General features: G+C 36.0%; 1 protein-coding gene across 3 annotated transcripts in view; it reads right to left on the bottom strand.

The window, feature by feature from the left end:
- The window catches only part of GRB14 (growth factor receptor bound protein 14), a 124,815-nt gene that overhangs the window by 69,551 nt on the left and 33,793 nt on the right, over positions 1-21,471 (bottom strand). For 2 of the 3 annotated variants that reach the window (XM_081581257.1, XM_081581256.1), the window contains exon 1: positions 695-891. The exons of the other annotated variant lie outside the window; for it this stretch is intronic. In XM_081581257.1, coding sequence (XP_081437383.1) covers positions 695-757 — 63 coding nt within the window. In that variant the 5' untranslated portion in view covers positions 758-891. Of the gene's footprint in view, positions 1-694; positions 892-21,471 lie in introns of those variants that run through there. 3 annotated transcript variants of the gene reach the window in all.

Here is a 21,471-nt window from a genome sequence, read left to right as displayed (position 1 = left end):
ATGCTACGTTATGTGGTGTGTTTATTACCTTATGAAGTACAATGCAGCGAGGGAGACAAAGGAATAAACTTTACAAAAAAACTAATAGACAAAATATTTTCACGCAAAGGATTGATTGCATTAATAATTAACAGAAAGCCTTTTCACAGGGTAATTCAATGGAAAGTTTTTCTTAAGCAAGAAAGCAGAAACTCAATAGAAATGGGTAGAAAACTGGAGGCTGATAAACTGGTGCCATATGTTTAAATAGTAAAACAATTACACAGTCCATTCAACAGTGAAGATGGATATATTATGAATTATAGTGAAACAAAGAAGCTGCTCCTTAGTAAACAAATATGAAACATAATAGCTAGCAGATTGCCTATTGAACTAAAAGCAAAGAGGCCTGAAGTTACAGTAGAAGGAGAAAAAAAGAAAGAAAAAGCTTCAATACAGTCTCTAAATCACAATGCCCTGAAATTGAGACCAAACTGCTTTCACATGGAGCTTTTTAACAACAGAGATGTACTGGCCCTGCTTTTTTTCCCCCTTAGTCTAATTTAAATAATCTGTCCTTTAATCACCTATAGCCTCAATGAATTCTAGCCCCTCTCAGGATAGGTAACAAAAGTGACCAACACACTAATAAACACAGGAACAGGAAGAAAAAAAAAAGCAAGAAGAAGAAAAGAAAAAAGCAGAAGTCACATACCCTTTTCTGGAGAACTATGGGCGTTATTGCAGGCAGAGTGACTCTTCTTGCACTCAAACTCATGCCTGCTCTTCTCAGAGGGATCCCCTCCCGTAGATCATGGACGAAATGAAAGAAATCTTTTATAGTTTCTCCTTGGGAATCTCGGAGCTCAGTGCAAAGAAACAACTAGGAAAGTAATAAATGTCACTCTGCTTATGTGATTCCAATCTACCCAAAGCCAAGTAAGGATGGCTGTGGGACAGGACAAGGCAGCGACCAATCAAAGCCCAGAAAACTCCGCCTTTGTCCTTGGAAACACATTCTGATACTTTTGTTTATGATATTTAAAGAACCAGATTAACAGCCATCTAGTTCACTTAACTTTTTTTTCCAAAACAGTGCAATTCAATGCCATTCTTTGTTGACTAGGCAGTTATGTCTTTACTTTACTAAAACATTTCAACATATGGCAGATAAGAAACTGTTTACATTGGTCTATTTAAAGTGTATAAATATGCAGATGCACTAAATTTACTTATGCTACTCATAAAAGTGATAAATGGGTCGATTGAAACATGTTATGTGAGTCACAAAAAAAAATAATGCTGAAGCTAGAATCGGTCCAAAAGTGTTCATTTACAAGTTATAATAAAAGGATTTTAATATATACTTGAGCATTTCATCTTCTAAGCAGCTAAAATTTTTTGTTATGAACTTTTCAGCTACCCTTGAAGTTACATACTTAAATATTCCTGTTAAATACAACCTTAAGAATCAACCTAAATAATAATGTTAAATATAAATGGGGCATTAAGCTACAACATATGAATTGGAAATGCTAATGTTTTTTAAAAGCACAGATCTGTGTAACTGAGCAAATTTCACTTAATTCAAAGCATTTAAACAATAATCATCCTTAAAGCATTCTCAAAATTTTAACAAGCATTTTGACTTTTGTCTTATAATAACTAAAAATTGTATTTCAGTATTTTTGAGGGTTGGAGAATGGACCCATTTCTGGTTAATGAGCAAATTTTCAATAAAGTCTAAATGAAGAGGAAGAGAAACACTCAAAAATGACAAAAAAAGTATTACAATATTAAAACTAATCTAGTTTTTGTAATTATAAAATCTCTTCTGGACTGACTCCTTAACAAGCACCTACTCAATGCCCTTCAAGCAGGACACAGGGTGTGACGCACTGTGTTTAGCATGAGAGGAGCTCCTCATCACTAGATCACAAAGTGGTTGCTGTAGAAACAAGGCAAAATGGAAGATTCTCAGCAACTCAGGCACAAACTTTCCATTTCATTGTCTAGCTGCTACTGGGCAGGGTTCACATGGGTGTGTTTCATATGCATGGTGATCTCATACTCCTCAAAAGAAAAAGACACCACAAACTCTAGGGTTCCCTACTTTGAATTTCAAATCCTACACAGATGGCTCACAATCGTAGTTAGGGGTAGGGGGAATTCACTTAATAAAAAAGTCACAGTCATCTAATTTTGGGGCATTCATTTGATTCCTATCCTACTAGGTTTATCATGGTCTTTTTTTTCTTTATTTTTTAAAAAAAATTTTGCAAGGTTGAGTTGGTTTCTGCCATACAACAATGCAAATAGGCCATAATTATATATATATATCCCCTCCCTCCTGAGAGGGACTATGTCCACAAGTCCATTCTCTACATCTGTGTCTCCTTTCCTTCCCTTCAAATAGGTTCATCAATATTGTTGTCTTTTAAAATAAAACTACCAACAAAAATTCTACTAATATTGAGAGGGAAGTCACCATTTGTGAAAGAAAAGATTTTGGTTTAACCTTGAGTCATTTTTTTGGCAGGCACACAATAACAAAGCCCACTGTAACTACATAGTTTGAAGATTACTATCCATAATTTTTCTTTCTACTCTTCTCAATTTAGTCTTTGAATATTACAAAGAAGCGTTATCTCTGGTCTCAAAAACATTTCGACCATAATCAAAGTAATTCATTCCACTAAATCTTCAGGCAAAGTACCTACTATGTGCTAGGCAGTGAGTTAGGTGGTAGGCACATCCTGATAAGTAAGGTATGGTCACTGCTTCGTAGTGGAATAGACACTCATTTTTTAAATGAAAAATCACATATGTAACTTTATTCTGTATTTTCCAAGTCTCTGTAAATCTGTCATCATATTTTCATAATTTAAAAAATAAAAAAGCGATTTAAAAAAATACTTAAAAAATTTTAAAAAAGAGGTGAACCAAACAAAAAAAAATTACATTCGGTAATGGACTGAGTCTCATTGTGACTAAATGCCAAGGACCAGGGGTGCACCATCATGACAGGCTTCAAGGAAGAAATGACATTTGCTCTGAAAAGTGTTTAGAAGACAAGAATATGCAGAACTTGATAACTGATGGAGACACAGAGGGAGCTTCTCAAAGCTGACTGCAAGTTTTGAAGTCTTGGCGAACGGAGAGTCAGAGATGCTGTTTTACATCACACAAACTTTTTAAACACTAAAATGAGTCCTCCAAGTCAAAACATCATCCAGGCTCTATATTCACTGCAGTGCAACATACCTGCTCTTAAAAAACTTTCAAGAGACAACAAACTGCTGAAATACAATAGGTCATCTCTTTGGAACTCTTGAAAATTAAAGTTTACAAATTTTCAGTGAAAACCATGAAGAGTGAAATGTGGCGTTTTGTGACTCCATGTTTCCAAAAAGATCTTTTGAAAAAAACTCACATACATTTTTCACAGTCACCAGGCTAAAAAGACTAATGAGACGACACGTGCGCTTAATAACACAGGAGGAGTCCACTGTTCAGCGATCCTTTCCAAGTGTTCCCAGTGACTGTCCTTTATCTTATGTCCTAGTTATTGTAGCCACTGATTCAAACTTTAACTTTAGCCTGTGCTTTTTATCACTATTATGAATGGTTTGCATACTCACTAACCTTGTCACCTAAGCCTTAATTTATTCAGCTGCTGCTAAATGGGAATAGAAAGCTAAGGCCAACAATTTGGGGATTGCTATGAGGGTCAAGGATATCAATTCTGTGTAGGATCTGGAAGAGTCCAAGGCAGGTGTTGCAAAGTATTCCTTGAACTGCTCCTGCAAAGGACTGGGCCAGAGATACCTTCTCCTTAGACTGTGTCACAGATCGTGGTTTCCAAAATTAAATGTTGATATAACAGGGTTGCAAAAAATCCAGTATGGTATACAATGAAATATTATAGAATAGCACTGTATATTATTTTGTTCTTTGCTCAGTACTTTGTTAGAACAAGAGTGAATTTTGTCACTCAAAATACGTATATCAAAGTTTCAATGCGAATTAAGACTAACAAAAAATAATATATAATAATAAACACTATGATGATAATAATATATAAGGGAGCACCCAATATGAGCCAGGCATTTAGCTAGTTTTCATTGAATTCTCACAACTTTATAAGGTCACGTGTGTGGTTAGTCACTCAGCTGTGTCAGACTCTTTGCAACCCTATGGGCTGTAGCCTGCCAGGCTCCTCTGTCCATAGAATTCTCTAGGCAAGAATACTGGAGTGGGTTGCCATGCCTTCCTTCAGGGGATCTTCTTGACCCAGAGATTGAACCCGGGTCTCCTGCATTGCAGGCAGACTCTCTACTGTCTGAGTCACCAGGGAAGCCCACTCTATGCAGTAGGCACTAGCTATTCAGTAGATGAAGAAACTAAGGACAGAAGAGCAGATGGCTAAAAATGGTCTCAGATATAAGTACATATTGCAAAAACTTACCCAAATTCACAAAGTACGTAAGTCCACCAGTCAAGGTGAAAACTACATCTGGCCCTCTCCAAGACACCACTCTTTTACTCTACAATATTCTCTCCCACATTGCACTATATAATTTGATGTATAATTAGCATAAAATGTCATCTTCATACCACTCTTTTTCTTGCCTGGAGAAACGTACCTAAGCATTCATTTTACTAACTCACTTAATAAATACACATGGGGGGGGAGGCTTTAGTATGCATAAAGTATGATGCTATTTGCTATTGGGAGTTCAGACTTGATAACCCCTGATACCTGTGTAGCAGAGGAGCTGACACATGGGAACATGTAAACACTTGGTCAAAGTAGGATACAAGGTGGGATCCAGGCAGAAGGGATGTGGCATAAGCACCAGTCACCCTCTAGGTTTCAAGCCTGCCTTTCAAGCCTCTCTTTCCACTCAACATCAACGAAAGCTTCTTGGAACTCACTTAAGCATGTTCAAATTCTACCTCTTTATATCATAATGTTCTCTCTCTTAAACCCAAAAGGCCTCTCTAAAACCTTTCAAGGCCTCAAACCAGCCCACCTCTTCTGAAAGTTTCACCGGTGATGCATCATTCAAGCATCTCTCTCTCTCTTTTTTTTTTTTGCACAAGTTACCTTAGAATTGAGAGGTAGAGAATGCTCTATAAAGCAGGCATTATTTATTCCCATTTTACAGATTCAAGCCACATCCATCTTTCCCAGACTCTTTACCCTAGTTTAGTCAAGCTTCAGCTACTGTTTCCTAACATTCTTTTTTTTTTTTTCCTAACATTCTACATTATTTAGAATGTAGGCTCCTTGAAAGTAGGGACGTGTCTTTGTTGTTGCTGTTTAGCTGCCAAGACATGCCTAACTCTTTGCATCCCGATGGACTGTAGCCCGCCAGGCTCATCTGTCCCTGGGATTCTCCAGGCAAGAATACTGGAGTGGTTTGCCATTTTCTTCTCCAGGGGATCTTCCCGACCCAGGTATCAAACTCACACCTCCTGAGGCTCCTGCATTGGCAGACAGATTCTTTACCATTAAGCCACGAGTGAAGCCCCAGGGACATGTCTAACTTCCCTTTGACCAGCACTCTGTCTACTCGAGTGGCTTTATACATAGGGGAAAATGCTGCAATAAATGCTTCCTATTTACTAAATCCTACAGATACTTCTTTAGGGGACCCATCGACCAATCTCCTGTCTCACACAAAACAAAACTTGTTTCCCCCCTTCACCGTGTCCCGGAATATCGTGCCATTATGCTACCCAGTAGGGTAGCTAATTGCCCCTCCATATTCATTAACTCCCTCAAAGACGCAGATCAAAATTGGCCCCTCCAAGAAGTCATTCCCTGCATCTAAATTATATCATTTCTTGTTCTATACTTTTTGGGGGGCTTAAACTTTTCCCTTTCCCATGCCTTTTTCTGTACATACTAATAATTGCTTTGATAACTAATAAATCCTTTTATAGGCCTTAGTTATTTGCCCAAGGAAAATATAATCCTTAAGGGTGGGACCCAGGATTTCCTTTCCTGTGCTGCTCCCAGAACAGCCAGCAGACTGCTCTCTGTGCATAGTAGGCATTCTATTACAGTCAATGTGGAATGACGACTCACTCTGGTCACACGGCGGACAAGCTTCCTTTCTCGTCTTAACAATAGCTAGCCTTATGATTTATTCAGAACAAAAGCACACAGTCTTCTTCACAGGACCATACGGATATTCTTTTGCTAACTGACATAGTTCTGGGCTTCCCAGGTGGCTCGTGGTAAAGAATCTGCCTGCCAATGCAGGAGACGCAACAGAGAAGTGAGTTCGATTCCTAGATTGGAAAGATCCCCTGGAGGAAGAAATCCCCTGAAGGAGGCAACCCACTCCAGTACTGTCTGGAAAATTCCATGGACAGAGGAGCCTGACGGGCTACAGTCCATGCGGTCACAAAGAGCTGGACATGACTGAGCAACTGAGCACGCATAGTTCTGTCAGTGGTCAGCAGTGCTGTCACTAACTTTAACTGTTGTCCTAAGAACAGTGGATTCAGAAAAATCTTAAAATATTTCGTTATAGCTGCTGCTGCTGCTGCTAAGTCGCTTCAGTCGTGCCCGACTCTGTGCGACCCCATAGACGGCAGCCCACCAGGCTCCCCCGTCCCTAGGATTCTCCATAGCAGTTAACAGCAATAAGTAGTCTAGATCTTTAGATACAAACTCAGTACTTCTAATCCTATCAGTTCATCTTACTCAAATACCCTTTGCTTCCCCAGGTATATAACATAGCATCATTCTTTATACTTGGTGGATCTGATCGGATCTTCCTCTATCTTACTTTGCCTCCTCCACCTTGACAGCTCTTTCCTTCCATCAAAAATATCTGGACTTTCTTACTGATTAAAACTCTGATAGAAAGTTTCTTTCTGTAAAGAAATTACTGAATGACTTATGAGACTAGTGATGATAAACATTACTAATCTACAGGTCATTCAAGTATTTTTAAAAGTGCCTAGGTATTCTTTCTCCAGATGACACAGTTTTCTAGGAGCATTCTGGCTGCCGACCAAGAAGGCATAATGTACTGTGCTGTCTACAGGAGGGTAGATGGACACATAAAAATAATTATAACAATGTGTTAAGTTGTTTAACCAAGTATATATAAAGTTCTGGAACCATAAAAGAGAAAGACATTAATTTCACCATGAGCAAGCAGTCAAGTTCCACAAGTGGACAAAATATTCAAGAATGAAAGTAATTCCAGATAATGGAAACACATACAAAGATGAATCTGGAAAAGCATGGGCCAGCCAAGAATGGTCATTCTATGTCACACTGAGAAGTTTGACTTTCATCCTCAAAGGTAGCAGTATTTGATAAGATGTGACCTTTATCTTAGTGTGGAAGACAAACTGTGGAATGGTGACTAGAAGGAAGAAAAAGAGAGAGAAATTAGTCCTAAATGAGTCCCAGAGAGAAATGGAAATTATCAAGATAGAAACTAAGATTTAAAAGATGACAAGGAGGAGAAATACAGGATCAAATAGTAAAAACGTTAACAAATATAAATAAAACTATATTTTCCCTGTATATGAGCTTTCAACATAAATTATAATTTTAAAAAGCATAGAATATAAAAAGATAAATGTCTTATCTACACTATTCAAATTTCATATACTTTAAGGTTCTCGTAAGAAAAATGGAGAAGGAAAGTAGATAGAAAACAAACACTAACTTTCTTCATGCCTCTAAAACCTTAAAATGACAAGAAGAAGGAAGAAGAGAAGAAAAATGAGAGAGACTTTCCTTGCTAAAAGGAAATATGTCATTTCTTTTTTTTTTTTTTTTTACCATGCTGGGATACAAGAAAGGTACCTTCAGCATACCATAAATTAAAAGAATTTCTGAAAGCTAGAAGTCATTGAGATTAGACTGGTAAGAACACAAGAAATTACAGCCAGAATTTGTGTATAAGGGAAAAGATGGTGAAGGCAGGTCTAGAGAACTTAGGTTTACAGTATATTTAGAGAAAGTAAGAGAAAAGGAATGCAGAAGATGAGGCAACTAGAACTCTCAAACATTATTATAACAAAAAAAGCTAGAAACTAGAAAACAATATAGAAGATAAAGTTGAGAAAGTGTCTTCTATAAAGTGAAGGAAAAAGTCAAAGAAATGAAAAGAAAAAGAAATCATGGAGAAACAATCTAAAAAGATCAACACACATAGAATATGTTACAGAAAGAGTTTTAAAAAAGAAAGTATGAGCAATAAGAAAAGCCAGAAGAGAAGCTCCCTTAGCTGAATAAGGTTACAAGTTTTAAACTAAAAGTGCCCCAGATGGCTAATATGAACGAAAAAGGAATCATGCTCAAAAAATGGTGGGAAATGTGACAACTTCAAAGAGAAAAAAAATTCCTAACACTTTCTGAGAGAAATTTTTGTTTACCTGCAATGTAGGAAAATCAGACTGGCATCATACTACTATTCGATTTCTCATCAATGTCTCCCATGAACATAGGCACAAAAATCCCTTTAAAAAGTAACAGAAACCAAAGGAGGTAAGAAATCAATTTTTGCAGGAACACCATACCTCTGTAGCGGTGGGAAGTCATTATATTAAGAAAAACATCACATATTCCCAAATCCCTTAGCTTAGAAGAATTAAAGACTGAAAAAAATATTCAATCACAGAAAAGGGAAAGTCTTTTTAACTTAGTACTTAAACTGTGGCTGTCTTCCTCCTGAACCTCTCAAAAATATGTTCCAACAAAAACCCAGGGCTTGTAGATGAATATTAAAACAGACACATCCTCAAATCTGTATAAACATACTATGAATGGGAAGAAAGAAGAAAAGGCACAGGAAAAACAAATGGCAGATGAGGACTACTTGCAAGAAAAGTACTGGCAAAGAGCAGATAAAATTTAAGATCACACATTAAACCAAAAATTAAAAAATAATTAATGAAGCAAAATCATATCTGTTTGCACACAAAGTAGACAATTAAAAGTATAAGGAAGAAACACCAAGACAACAAGAGGAGATGAAACATCAACTGACAGAGCTCAAGAGATTTAATTGCTATGTATTGAAATCTATGGTGACATCAAAGTCAGGATAAATAGATGACAAATACAAAAACTGCAACCAAAGAGAGGAAAAAAAAAAAAACTGCTTTAAATTTAAGAAGCACTAGAGGCTCAGACAGTAAAGAATGCTCCTGCAATGCGGGAGACATGCACTGGATCCCTGGGTTGGGAAGATCCCCTGGAGGAGGGCATGGCAACCCACTCCAGTTTTCTCGCCTGGAGAATCCCCACGGACAGAGGAGCCTGGCAGGCTATAGTCCATGGGGTCGCCAAGTCCATGTCCCAAAGAGTCAAACATGACTGAAGCGACTAAGCACAGCACAGAAACAGAGAACTAAAGACAAGGAAACGAAATCTGTACAATCTCCCCAGAAGAAAATCAAAATATTGGAAATAAGTAAATATATTTTAAAAACCATAAGATATAATAAATTATAATAAATAATTTAATAATAATTAATAATATTTATAACATTTAATAATTTAATAATATAGTAAATTATAATAAATAAAATACATACTGAAATCTGAAAAATATATAGATATACAATTTATATTTATTTACGTATAGCTGAATCACTTTGCTGTACACCTGAAACTAACACAACATTGTAAATCAACTGTATTTTAATTTTAAAAAAGAGATTTATTAAAGGGGCACATCAGAAACTTCTACACAAAGTTTACTTCTAAAAGAATTTAAGTATTTTCCTCTCAGTAGGCTCTGATGGCCATATACTATCTTGCTCTGAAATGAGAGTTCAACATTCCAATAAAGGCTTGTTCCATATCTGTTGAGAGAGGGACATCTTCATACTTTCTAAATGCTAGCTTCTGCTTAGATATGATTGTAAGATAAAACATCTTAGTGTACTTCAGGGAAAAACAATATAATAAGAGCTCTGCTGTCTGAAAATAAGAATAGAATTGTCTAGTGGGTTGGTCTACTCTCTCAACATGGAGAATGAAGCTACTTGTGTAATGTTCATTGATCATTTGTATATAGTTTAATAGGTATTTAGCAATACATTTGGAACAATAGTGAATATATGTGATATTTTGTAAAAATTCATTAGCGCATTTCCTAGCTATAAAATGCAGAATGTAGAAGTCTGTATTGAGAGGTGTGAAAGCTTTAGTTGCAGTGTAACAGCAGAGAAATATCAAATAAGACTAGGAAAAGGATGACAATTATCACTTCATTCTTTGTATTTCTTTTGAAGGATGTGTATTTTATTATACTTAGTGAATCCTGGCATTCTCTTCTGCAAGTCTTTCTTTCCCCTAGATAAAAATGAGTGAGTTACCAAAAGGTAACAATGAGTTAAAAAAAAAAAAAAAAGACTAGATAAATTTAACTCAAACATTCAGCTCCATCTTGCCTACCACTCTGACCAATAAATGGACATTGAACTCTTTGCTCTTACATGACAAATGTAGCTGTAATTGAACCTAGGTTATACCACTCGCTGAAATGTTACTTCCAACTTACAGTAGTCTTATTTTCAGACCTGACGAGGTCTGAGGCTGGCCACTGGTACCCCATCGCTCACCAAAAGATTCTGCAGACCCATTTCACTTAGATGCGGGAGTCAAGGTTTATTTTGTATGAAAAGTGAGTGGGTAGCTGGGAAACGAATAGAAAGTTCTAGTTTTGCTTATGGTATAAACTGATTTCCCTATTCCAAATTTATTATTAATAAAGCTGAAATGCTATTTTAATGCTTAAAAAATAAAATACCTACCAAAGGGTACATAGCCACAAAGAAAGTCATTTTAATAGCCAACAGTAAAATATCCTACTTTATTGGACTTGAAATTTAGAGAATGCTTCGGACATCAAGGCAAAAAAGCCCTAGTGGCTCATAAGGGGGAAATCCATCTGTTGCAGTATTTCTCCATGATAACATTCAACAAGTTTCACTGGACCTCAGTGCCTTCTAGTTACTCCACTGGATGAAGTAAAAGTCCATGAAATACTTGGGGAAAGAAAAACAGAAACGAGATTTTTAAATCTAGTGAAACTCATTGATTATAAAGACAACAGACAATATTCAAAAGTTTTGAACATGTGAAAGCACATAAAATCTTGTTCCCATGGAACCTTCTTGAAGAATTTACTAGAAGATAAATTGCAATCATCTGAGAGACAGCTGGAAAATTCAGAGGAAAAGGACTATAATAAATACCAAAGCTAATTATGGGACTAAATCCCTATGTAATTATGTTGCTATAATAAAAGTAATATAAACCTTAAAAAATGCAGAAACGATAAAACAAACATGGAAAGATAAAAGCTGAAGGAGGAAAAACATGGAAATGTTACTGAGATCAAAAGCTATTATTTAAAACTGATAAATCACAGGATAATTTAAATTATTTTATAATGCTAAAGCCAGCGGGTAGAAAAGGGAGGAGGAAAAAGAAAAATATTAATTTTATTATTGCTTCTTAGAGGGGATTAATAGATAATGCTTAAAGAAATAAGAGGTTTAAGGGTTTCCATATATAGTCATAATGATAACAGAAATGTAAACCTTTCTAATTAAAAGAACTCAATGCTAAGAAGGCAGAACACACAGTAAATTTTCTTCAAAACCTATAAATTTTAAAACATAATAAATAGTATAACAGTAGTAACACCAAAATTTTATGTTATCTCAATAAATGTCAGAGAGCCAAACTCACCTACTGAAAGGGAACAAACTTTCCATTTGAATCATAAAGCAGATTCCACTCTACTCTGTGGGAAAGAGACTTCCATAATCAAGTGACTGAGAAAGTTTGAAAACAATGTGGGAGAGTGGCACGGGGGTAAGAAAGGGAAAAAAAAGGAGGGAAGGAGGGTTAGAGAAAGAACAGAGGGAGGGAGGGAAAGAACGCAGTGGTCAGTATCATGCAAGATTGAACTCAGGACAGAAAAGCACTAAACAAGCAAGGAAGACAACTTTAATGTTAAAAGATGTGATTCACAATAAAAAATATATACCGATTATGAATGTCTAGGTGTCATATAATACACATCCATATAGGAGACATAAAGAACATCAGAAACACACTATCAACAGACTATTATCCAAGCCTCTCAAACTATGATGAAGGGGTGTATTAAAAAGTAGATATAAATATGAAAACTATAGTTTGATGTAAGTAATAAAATGGGTTTAACTGCTACATATTGAATTCTAAGGTTAATTGAGAATGTAACTTCTCTTTAAGAAAATGGTTAAAAAAATACTCAGTCACATTTTAGGTCACAGATAAAACCCCAATAAATTCTAATAGTGGAAGGATGACAGACAACAGTTTCTGACCACAATATAATAAAATGAAAAATTACAAAGAAAATATGGGGTTAGTAAAAATTTTAAGATTCCTCATGTAACTCTCCAAAGAAAAAATAAAAATTGAAATTGAAGAATATCCATATAGTAATACTACTACTATTAATAATGAATTTAATGAAAACACTATAAATCACATCTTATACTGCCAGCATAATTCTCATACTATGCTTCATAGCCTTAAATATATATTAACAAACAAGAATGAAAATAAATTCACTAGCATCCAAAATTTAGAAAACATTATTAAGTTAAATCTCAGCAAAATAGAAAGAAAAATCACTTAATAAAAATAAAAGTAGAAATTAAAACTTGGAAAAAAAAAAGCAAAATGATAAAACTGAAAAATGTGTCTCCATCAAAAAAAAAAAAAAGTCCATGTCCTAATTCCTAGAATCTGTAGCTGTGAATATATTAGCTTAGATGGTAAAAAGGGCTTTGCAAATGTGATTAATTTAAAGATCTTGATAAGAGAAGATTATACTGAAATATATAGATGGTCTCAAATTATTCACAAAGGTCCTTTATGATGAAGGCGGGGATGAAGTCCGAGTCAAAGAAAATGATGTGCTAATGGAAGCAGAGAAAGATGTAAAAACAGAAGCAGGGGTCACAGTGAGGTGGGACCAAGAGCCAGAGGCTAGGAAAGGCACGTCAACGGAGTCTCCAGAAGCAAAAAGGCTGTTACCTTGCTTTTAGCTCAATGAGTTGGTTTCAGATTTCTGAAACTGTAAGATAATAAAAGTGTGTTGTTGTAGTTTGTTAGCGTAACAATAGGGAACTAATACATCCCCCTTTCTCTCTAGTTTCTTAGCAGTCTTACTTTATGCTCTTTTCTCTCTCCTGGGTATTTAACCTTTTCTCAACCAGATTTCTCTACTAAAATTTCTCTCCAGCTAAAATATTTTTTTTTCTTTTACCAACAAACTTTCTCCAAATACAATCTAAGGTTTCCACTCTGAGAGACTTAATTCAGTCCTTTTACCAATGATCTCCTTGAAGCTAAGTAAAATGAACATTTTTCATCCTCCTTTCTATTTACCCTTCATTATGTGAACATTCTTGGCTAGCATCTCTCTGTTGACTCTCATTTGGCCAGCTCACTCAGTCCAAAGACTTCAATTACCACCATATAAGCAGATGCTCACAAACTCACATCTCTTGCTCAGATATCTCTGTGCAGCAAGACTCATGTAATTATTGGCTATTTGATATCTCCACTTGGAGGCCTCAAATGCATCCCAAACTCAAAAATTCTGAATCAAACTCTTAACATCACTATCCAACATGCAAATCTGGTCCTCTTCCAGTGTTTCTAGCTCAGTGAATGGCATCATCCATCCATTCAGCAGCCAGAAATTTGGGAGTGATTCTGGATATGCCTCATATCCACACCTCATATCCATTCTATCACCAACTTTGCTACTTGTACTTCGCGAACGTCTCCAAAATCAATCCACTTATCTTCATCACTTATAGTAAAATAGTGTAAATCTACAAGCTTATAGAGTGAAATAGTTGAATAATTTTCAAAGTATTTAAATTCATTAGTCCAAAAGAAGGCAGAAAACAAAAAAATAAGAAATATAAAATGAGTGGGACAAATAGTAAAAGGGTAAACAATAAATGGTCTGAAGCTGTAAGGTACTGTACTCATTTTTACATTAAAATTGACATAATTTCTTAGTAGATTTTCTGGCTGTAAACATTCCAGGTAAGTTCCACAAAGAAGAACTTTTCTTACTTGAGGACATTTTCTTCTTTACTGAAAATCATACTTGTTTTGTTTCCCTGTGAATATACAGGATTAGCTGACCTCATATGCATTTACATATTATCATCAATTCTATATCAGTACCCAGAGTCTAAAATGAATTACACTGAATTCAACTTATAAACTGTGAAAGGTTAAACCCAATTTCAATTTCCATCATATTTTTATTTTAAATAAGAAATTTTTAGTCAGCCTAGTAATAAAAGTGAAAGTGTTAGTCACTCAGTGGTGTCTGACTCTTTGTGACTCCAGGGACTGTAGCCTCTGTCAACAGACTTCTCCAGGCAAGAATACTGGAGTAGGTTGCCATTCTCTTCTCCAGGGGATCTTCCCAACACAGGGATTGAACCCAGGTCTCCTGCATTGCAGGCAGATTCTTTTTTTCTGTCTATAAATTGTGACAGGTATGCTCTGTAATGAGATGAACTGACATTTACAAAACTATTGCTAATACTAATGTTGTGATGTTAGGTTTAAGATTAATCCTTATTTTCTTAGAGCACTTAAATTCACTCAAGAGTTTCATTTAAAAAGGGAGACCACAGATAACCACATTTCTGGGTTATACTGAGAGATTAAAAAGAAGACGGCCTACTCTTGAACCCCAACTCTACCTCTTCATAGTGTGATCCTGAGCAAGGTACTTAATTTTTCAATGCTTCATTTTCCTTATAGTGAGAGTATATGAAAATATATGCATTATACATATTAGCTGCTATCATTACTATTGTTTTTTTGTTGTTAATATTGTTAGCATTAAGTTGGAAGACTTGATCATTTTGGTCCCAGGTCCTCTACCAACTCTCAGAGCATCTATCCTTCTCTGCAAAATGAGGTATTGGTAAAAAAAAAAAAAGTCTTTAAATATTTTTTTCATTTTTAAGGGGAAAAAATACTAATATAAACTTGAAAACACACTCATGTCATGAAAGAAAAAAAAAACTGTCTATATTTATCAGGGAGATGATCAGAAGTAAGTCTCTACAATTTAAAAGTTCTTTTCAGAAGACTTAAGTAAGGATTTTTCTCTTAAGTACTGTCATCATTGCAAAACTGCACAGGAATATGTTGACTTGCCACAAATCATTGCCACTCTGCTGACTGAAGACATAAAATTATAGCTGCTCTTTTCCCAAATATTATAAGTCACACATAACAAATTGCCGTGTAATGTCTTGCCCTACTCCTCTTCTTCGTATCCATCAAGAAACTTCTAGTGCATTTATAAAAGTCATGCACTTAGTTACAGAAATGCTGCAACTTAAAGACATTTCATATCTTCAGTTTCATCAGTGGCAAAGAAGTTAGAAGACAGAATGCATTTTGAAACACAACTCAACTCTCAGCAGATTTATCAGTCAATCCCAAGTAACAAGTATGTTCACAGGTAAAACAAATTAGATGGTATAAGAAATTTCATTAAAATGCACAATATTTTTCAGTCACAAGCAGTATTATATCTGATTTTCATTTTTCTTCATAAAGACTTTTAAAAGGAGAAGAACTGAAAGCTGAGTAACTACATCCTAAAATTTGACACATCCTATGTCATTAGAAAGTGCTTATAGCTTTCATAAAAATCAAGAAGCGATCATATAAATGATATTTTAAAAGAGCTCTAATCAAAATAGTCAAAAAGGCAAAATTTTGGTCACCAGTTTCATCAAAAACAAAAAACCTCCAAGTCTATTTCCCTCTATGTAAAACATTACACTGCAACATGACTGCAATGCATTCACTCATTTAAGCATTCAACCATAATTATCAAGCACAGGTTACAAAGCAGACATTATTGCACCTCAGTAAATTACAGATGAAGATACAGTTTGTACCTTAAGTCATTTCAGTGCAGTATGTTAGGTGCTATAAGAGATGTACAAATCCTGTGCTTTGGGGCCATACAGAGAAACAGTTACAGAGACTGCCGGAGGCTTTGTAAAGGAAGAAGCTCTGGGGTTGAAACTTAAAAGCAAAGGATTTCACTAGAAAAAATAGAAGGCAGGGAGAACTGCAGGCAAAGGCAACAGCATGGGATAGATTTGGGAAACAGAATAATATATTTTAATTAGAATGAATGAATATGTAGAGAACAGTAGGATATAAGATTGGAAAGTTTAACTGGAGCCAGTGTTTTGGACAACTTGAAAATTAAGTTCAAGAATCTGATGCTACCTCTGTAAGGAAATGGAGATTCAACAAAGATTTTTAAAGAGTGGTGACATGACTGGAGTTCTTCTTCTGGGAAGATTAATCCAGCAGCTATTCATCAGTTGAATCTATATGGAAATACTGTAGATCCCACAGCTTCCTTGTATAGACTTCTACCTTATAACAACCTGGGTCACCTTGTTGTTTAATATTCTCCCATTTCCACATTTACTTTGACTCTTTTTTTCTCTGTGCTGATCACTGTAGTTGACATGTAACACAGCTACAGTATCCAGAGAAGTCTTCGGAAATGAGCCAGTGCTACCTTGAGGAAGACCAGAGTCATGTCCAATAACCTTCATGATAAAAACAGCCCAGACATCACTTTAAGAGCCAGAAATCTATATTTAGCTTCAAGTGCCTTGATCAAAACGGTAAGCTTAGAGGAACAAGGCATCTGAAGGAGAAAGAATAATTACCATTTTGGGTACTGGCCTCCTGGGGATTATTATTTCCACTTTATAATAATGCAATTGATGATCAAAGATGTTAGAGGTTAACTAGCTGAAAACCACAAGGCTGACATAATGCTTGGCAAAATTTGGGCCCAGAAGGGAAAAACAGAAGAGAGAAAATAATGAAACACACAATGTTCTCTTAGCTAAAGACAAGACTGTGAGCTTGAGATTAAATGAGCCTACCAAGTACAGAGCAGGAATAGTAGGGTTTTTAAGACAATTGTTAAACATATTTTAGTGAAATATCATAACCCCAACAATAAGAGAAAAACTGCAAAGCTTCCAGAAAGGAGAATAAAAACCAATAAACAAATCAAAACAAAAACTCTTACAAAATAAACATGACTCAGGCTAGCAACACACTTTTTATCTTCCAAACTGAATGCTCAGAGACAAAGGATTGAGTCAAAGTTTTGAGGGTAAAATAATTTTGAACCTAGAATTCTAAACCTAGCCAAATTAATAAACAAGAATGGGGGTCAAGTGAAGATATCCTTAAAAACAGAGCTCTATTCGCTTTTAATTACCAATGATTAATTAACAGCACTATTAATTCACCTGAGATAATGGATGCCTAGCACCATACCCATCCTTTCTGCTTCAGATGTGCTACTAGGCATTTATTAGCTCAGGTGAATTACTTTGTCCAAGACAGTTTTTCTATATAAAAGGGTTTTCTTACAGTTAATAAAAAAAATTCAGTTTACTGGAACACTGTATTCCCCAAACTGGCTTAATTCTAATATTTCTATAAATGAGGTATTTTTTAGTACTGGGATTGACATAATAATGTACTATTGTTTACATCTACCAACTCTCATACCACAGACTGACAAATAATCACTGACAGTAAAGAAAAAGAAGAAGGGAGTCATTCAGGCAGTCAGTAATTTGAAATTCCAACAAATAATTCCAGGCAAATCTTTACTCATTTTTATTTTCTCCAATTCAGAGTCTGCTAATCTTACTGAACAAGAACTACTAAACGGCTCAACTGCTAATCTTAATGAACAGAGACGACCAATCTTACTAAACAGATATTTAGGATTATCTTCCAAAGCAAACTTTCGTTCTAGACAATAGGACTGAACGTGAAGAAAACCGCACTTGACGTAAAACATTTCTCGTACAAGATGGGGTTACCGTGGATTCACCACAGGCCACACTAGAAGGAGGTGAGCTCACCAAGGGTCTTTTCAGAGATGCCTGCCATGGCAACTTCTGATATAAACATCCAGGTCCAAAAAGAGTGTGTGCATTTGTTTAGGACTTCACTTTTAGTCACTGCAATCCTTCTGCATTAGAACTACAGTGGTCACCAAAATATTTCTGAAGCCAAAGGAAATGGTCAACTTCTCATCAACTTTTAACAGATAAATCCATTTCTGGTCCTCACAAACTTTCTATGTGTAACAGGATTTAAACACAGAGCCATCTTTTAAAATATTATGTCATGCGGAAAAATGATTTTATTGTTTAAATGATTCATTTAATGGTTTTATAAAGATAAGAGAACTAACAACAATGCCCAGCCAAGGGTAGGCAAGAAATGCAGAAATGGTGCCAATGTACCCCATCTTAACAGCAGCATCCTTATGTTCTCTCATTAGACTCTCCTGAGCAGATTGAGTAGAACTACCGAGTTAAATAAAGGCCAAAGAATTTCTCTACTCAAATCAACAGACCATCTGGTCTGCTCTGCTGTTTCTGCCAGTGGTCACAGCAGAAACTTTGAGAAAGCAAATGTGGACATCATTATAGAGTTGTATGTAGGTGGAGAGAGAAAAGTATTCTTAACTTTTAAGTAATTGTGGGAGAATATGCAGTTTCTTGATTGCAAGTTCAAATATTTATGAGGTGTGACTATGTGATATTATCCTGATTTAACAAATATACCAGAACATAAAGATGCAGCAAATGAGTGAACTCCTTCAAGAGTGATTGTCTCAGGAGTTATTCAGGTAGATCTCATCACTTGGAGCTGCATTTCAAAATAAACCTGTATTTTTATTTTCAGCCACCTTTATCCATGTGACAGTCTATTGAGAAGAGACCATTATTTTCTGGAATAAATGGGGAGGAGCTATAAGCTCCTCCTTAAGTAACATGGATTTAAAGTTAATGCAGTAGTTTTGAATGTTCAAGTTGCTGCAGGGCAAAGCTATTTTGAGAAGAAGATCATTTCCATTGAAACCTCTTAGACATGCTTATTAAAATTCCCAACTCAGATAAACCATTCCAAAAATTTCTTCTGAATAGCCCCAGTAGCTCAGCTGGTAAAGAATCCACCTGCAATGCAGGAGATCCCAGTTCAATTCCCGGTTTGGGAAGATCCCCTAGAGTAGGGATAGGCTACCCACTCCAGCATTCTTGGGCTTCCCTGGTGGCTCAGATGGTAAAGAATCTGCCCACAATGAGGAAGACCTGGGTTTGATCCCTGGGTTGGGAAGATCCCCTGGAGGAGGGCATGGCAATCCACTCCAGTATTCTTGCCTGGAGAATCCCCATGGACAGAGGAGCCTGGCAGGCTACAGTCCGTGGAGCTGCAAAGACACAACTGAGAGACGAAGCACAGCACAGCACAACATTCATTTATTGGTACATACTGGCTGCACAGCAGATGAGGTACAATTATACTTCCGGTATGTTAAAAGTACACATTACAGCACACAGAGGTCTTTCCTGGAGACTGTGTGCATTTATAGACATTTTATAGTCACTGCAATATAAGACTATATGCCCCTGTTACTTAAGAGTGATTTATGGTTACTGTGTTTTTGCTTTCACAATACTGTCCTTCTAGGATGTATTTAGTTCAAATTACAACTATAATAATACCTTGTCTTTGGAAAAAAATGCTATCCTGGTTAAAATATTCTAATTTGCAGTTCGAAAGAAAATGTCACAGAAAAATTTTTAGACATCCTATATCCTTATTCTAACAATGTTCTTTTCCACAAGCATCTTTCATATACTTCCTAAGGAATATCAAGGTGTTTGAGTCAAGCAAGAAATGCAGACCCTTCTTCCTATATGTCCTGGTTCGAGCATTCCCATCATTCTCTAGAACTGGCTCAAAACAACTTTTTGCTAACTCTAAAAATGAGACTGCTTCAAGGAATTAAGATCAGTCACCAATGAGAATGGTTAAAAGATTGTTATCAATCTCTAAAAACAACTCAGTTGTTACAAACTTTTGAGCAGTAACACCATCACTGGAATCAGTGTCATCTCCTAGTGTTTATCTTGAATGAGAGTATATTTATTCAGATGTATCAATTCCAGAATAAAATAAATTGCATGACTTTAACACATATCCAAATGAAGATGAATCCAGCTTGGAGGGAGAAAAAAACAACAAAACTATTAGTTAGATTATAATCTAGTGCAAACTGACATTTAATTTATGCTCTCTATATAGAACACTGGAGAAGGAAATAGCAAACAACTCCAGTATTTTTGCCTAGAGAATCCTGTGGACAGAGGAGCCTGGTGGGCTGCTGTCCATAGGGTCGCACAGAGTCGGACACGACTGAAGCGACTTAGCAGCAGCAGCATATAGTACATAGCACCCTGGCATTGGATGAAATCTACAAGGCTACACGTTTTTTCAAGAGTATCATTTCATCTGAACCTATGGCTGAAACTACTTTTATAGTGCTTTGCAAAAGTAGTTTCACTTTTTTTAAACAAACAAGACACAACCATATTCTTTATTCTATGAAAAGAAAATATCAACTCCATTGTTTTGGTATTACAAGTGCTCTAAATATACAGCTTCACTGGTTATATTATAATCCGTATGTGTAAAACTGCCACTTGATTTATTTTGTAAAAGCTACAACACATATGCAATAACAACCCAATAGGACAATACTTGACTATAATCATATATCACATGAGTTTGTTAACCCAGTAAAATTATTTGACCTAATGAATTTGTCTCAGCCCTAGGAAATTGCTTTCAGTTCTAATATTAAGCTGAGGAGAAATAATACACAGAAATTTCTGTGTATTTAATTGAGAGTTCCTCTAAAACTCAGCAACTGCTGCAATAAATTGGCACTTAAAAATACTCTTCCACATCAGTCTTCCACATAGAATGTAGACTTTCAAAGACTAAGGATGGAAAAAGATTATACCAGCATGCACCTCATTTGTGAGTATTTCACTTAGGTGCCTTCCATCCTAGACCATTAAGTAAGCAGTTTTGATCAAAACACTGCATTTAAAGGGTCTACTGAGTGATAAAAGTCTTAGAATGTTTCAAGAGTTAAAATCTTTTCCTCCCTTCCTTCTCTTTCCCTTCCCACTCTCTCCCTCCACCAATAGGCTTGAGTTCACCACAGGCTTGAGTCCTCAGTACCTCAACTGTACTTACATTCTTCAATACAAGAGAGAAAAAGAAAACGTTATTCTGCCCAAGTTCAGTGAAGTCCTGAAACACCATGCTGTTGTTTTGCTAATTTTCAGAGAACTAGAGGTCAGATATGGGAAGGCCTGGTTACAATCCTCTGGACTGCTGGTCTGGAAACCAGAAGTTTCCAAAGACCTCAGGGCAAGTTACTTCCCTGTCATTCCCCACAAATCTTCAGAACCTATTTCCTGATCCCACTGCCTTCTGCAAAGCAGTACCTATTGTTCTGGGCA

Source organism: Giraffa tippelskirchi, chromosome 3, assembly GCF_054371585.1.
Source record: "Giraffa tippelskirchi isolate mGirTip1 chromosome 3, T2T-mGirTip1v1.2.pri, whole genome shotgun sequence".
Taxonomy (NCBI): domain Eukaryota; kingdom Metazoa; phylum Chordata; class Mammalia; order Artiodactyla; family Giraffidae; genus Giraffa; species Giraffa tippelskirchi.
This window is presented reverse-complemented; position numbering and strand designations above follow the sequence as displayed.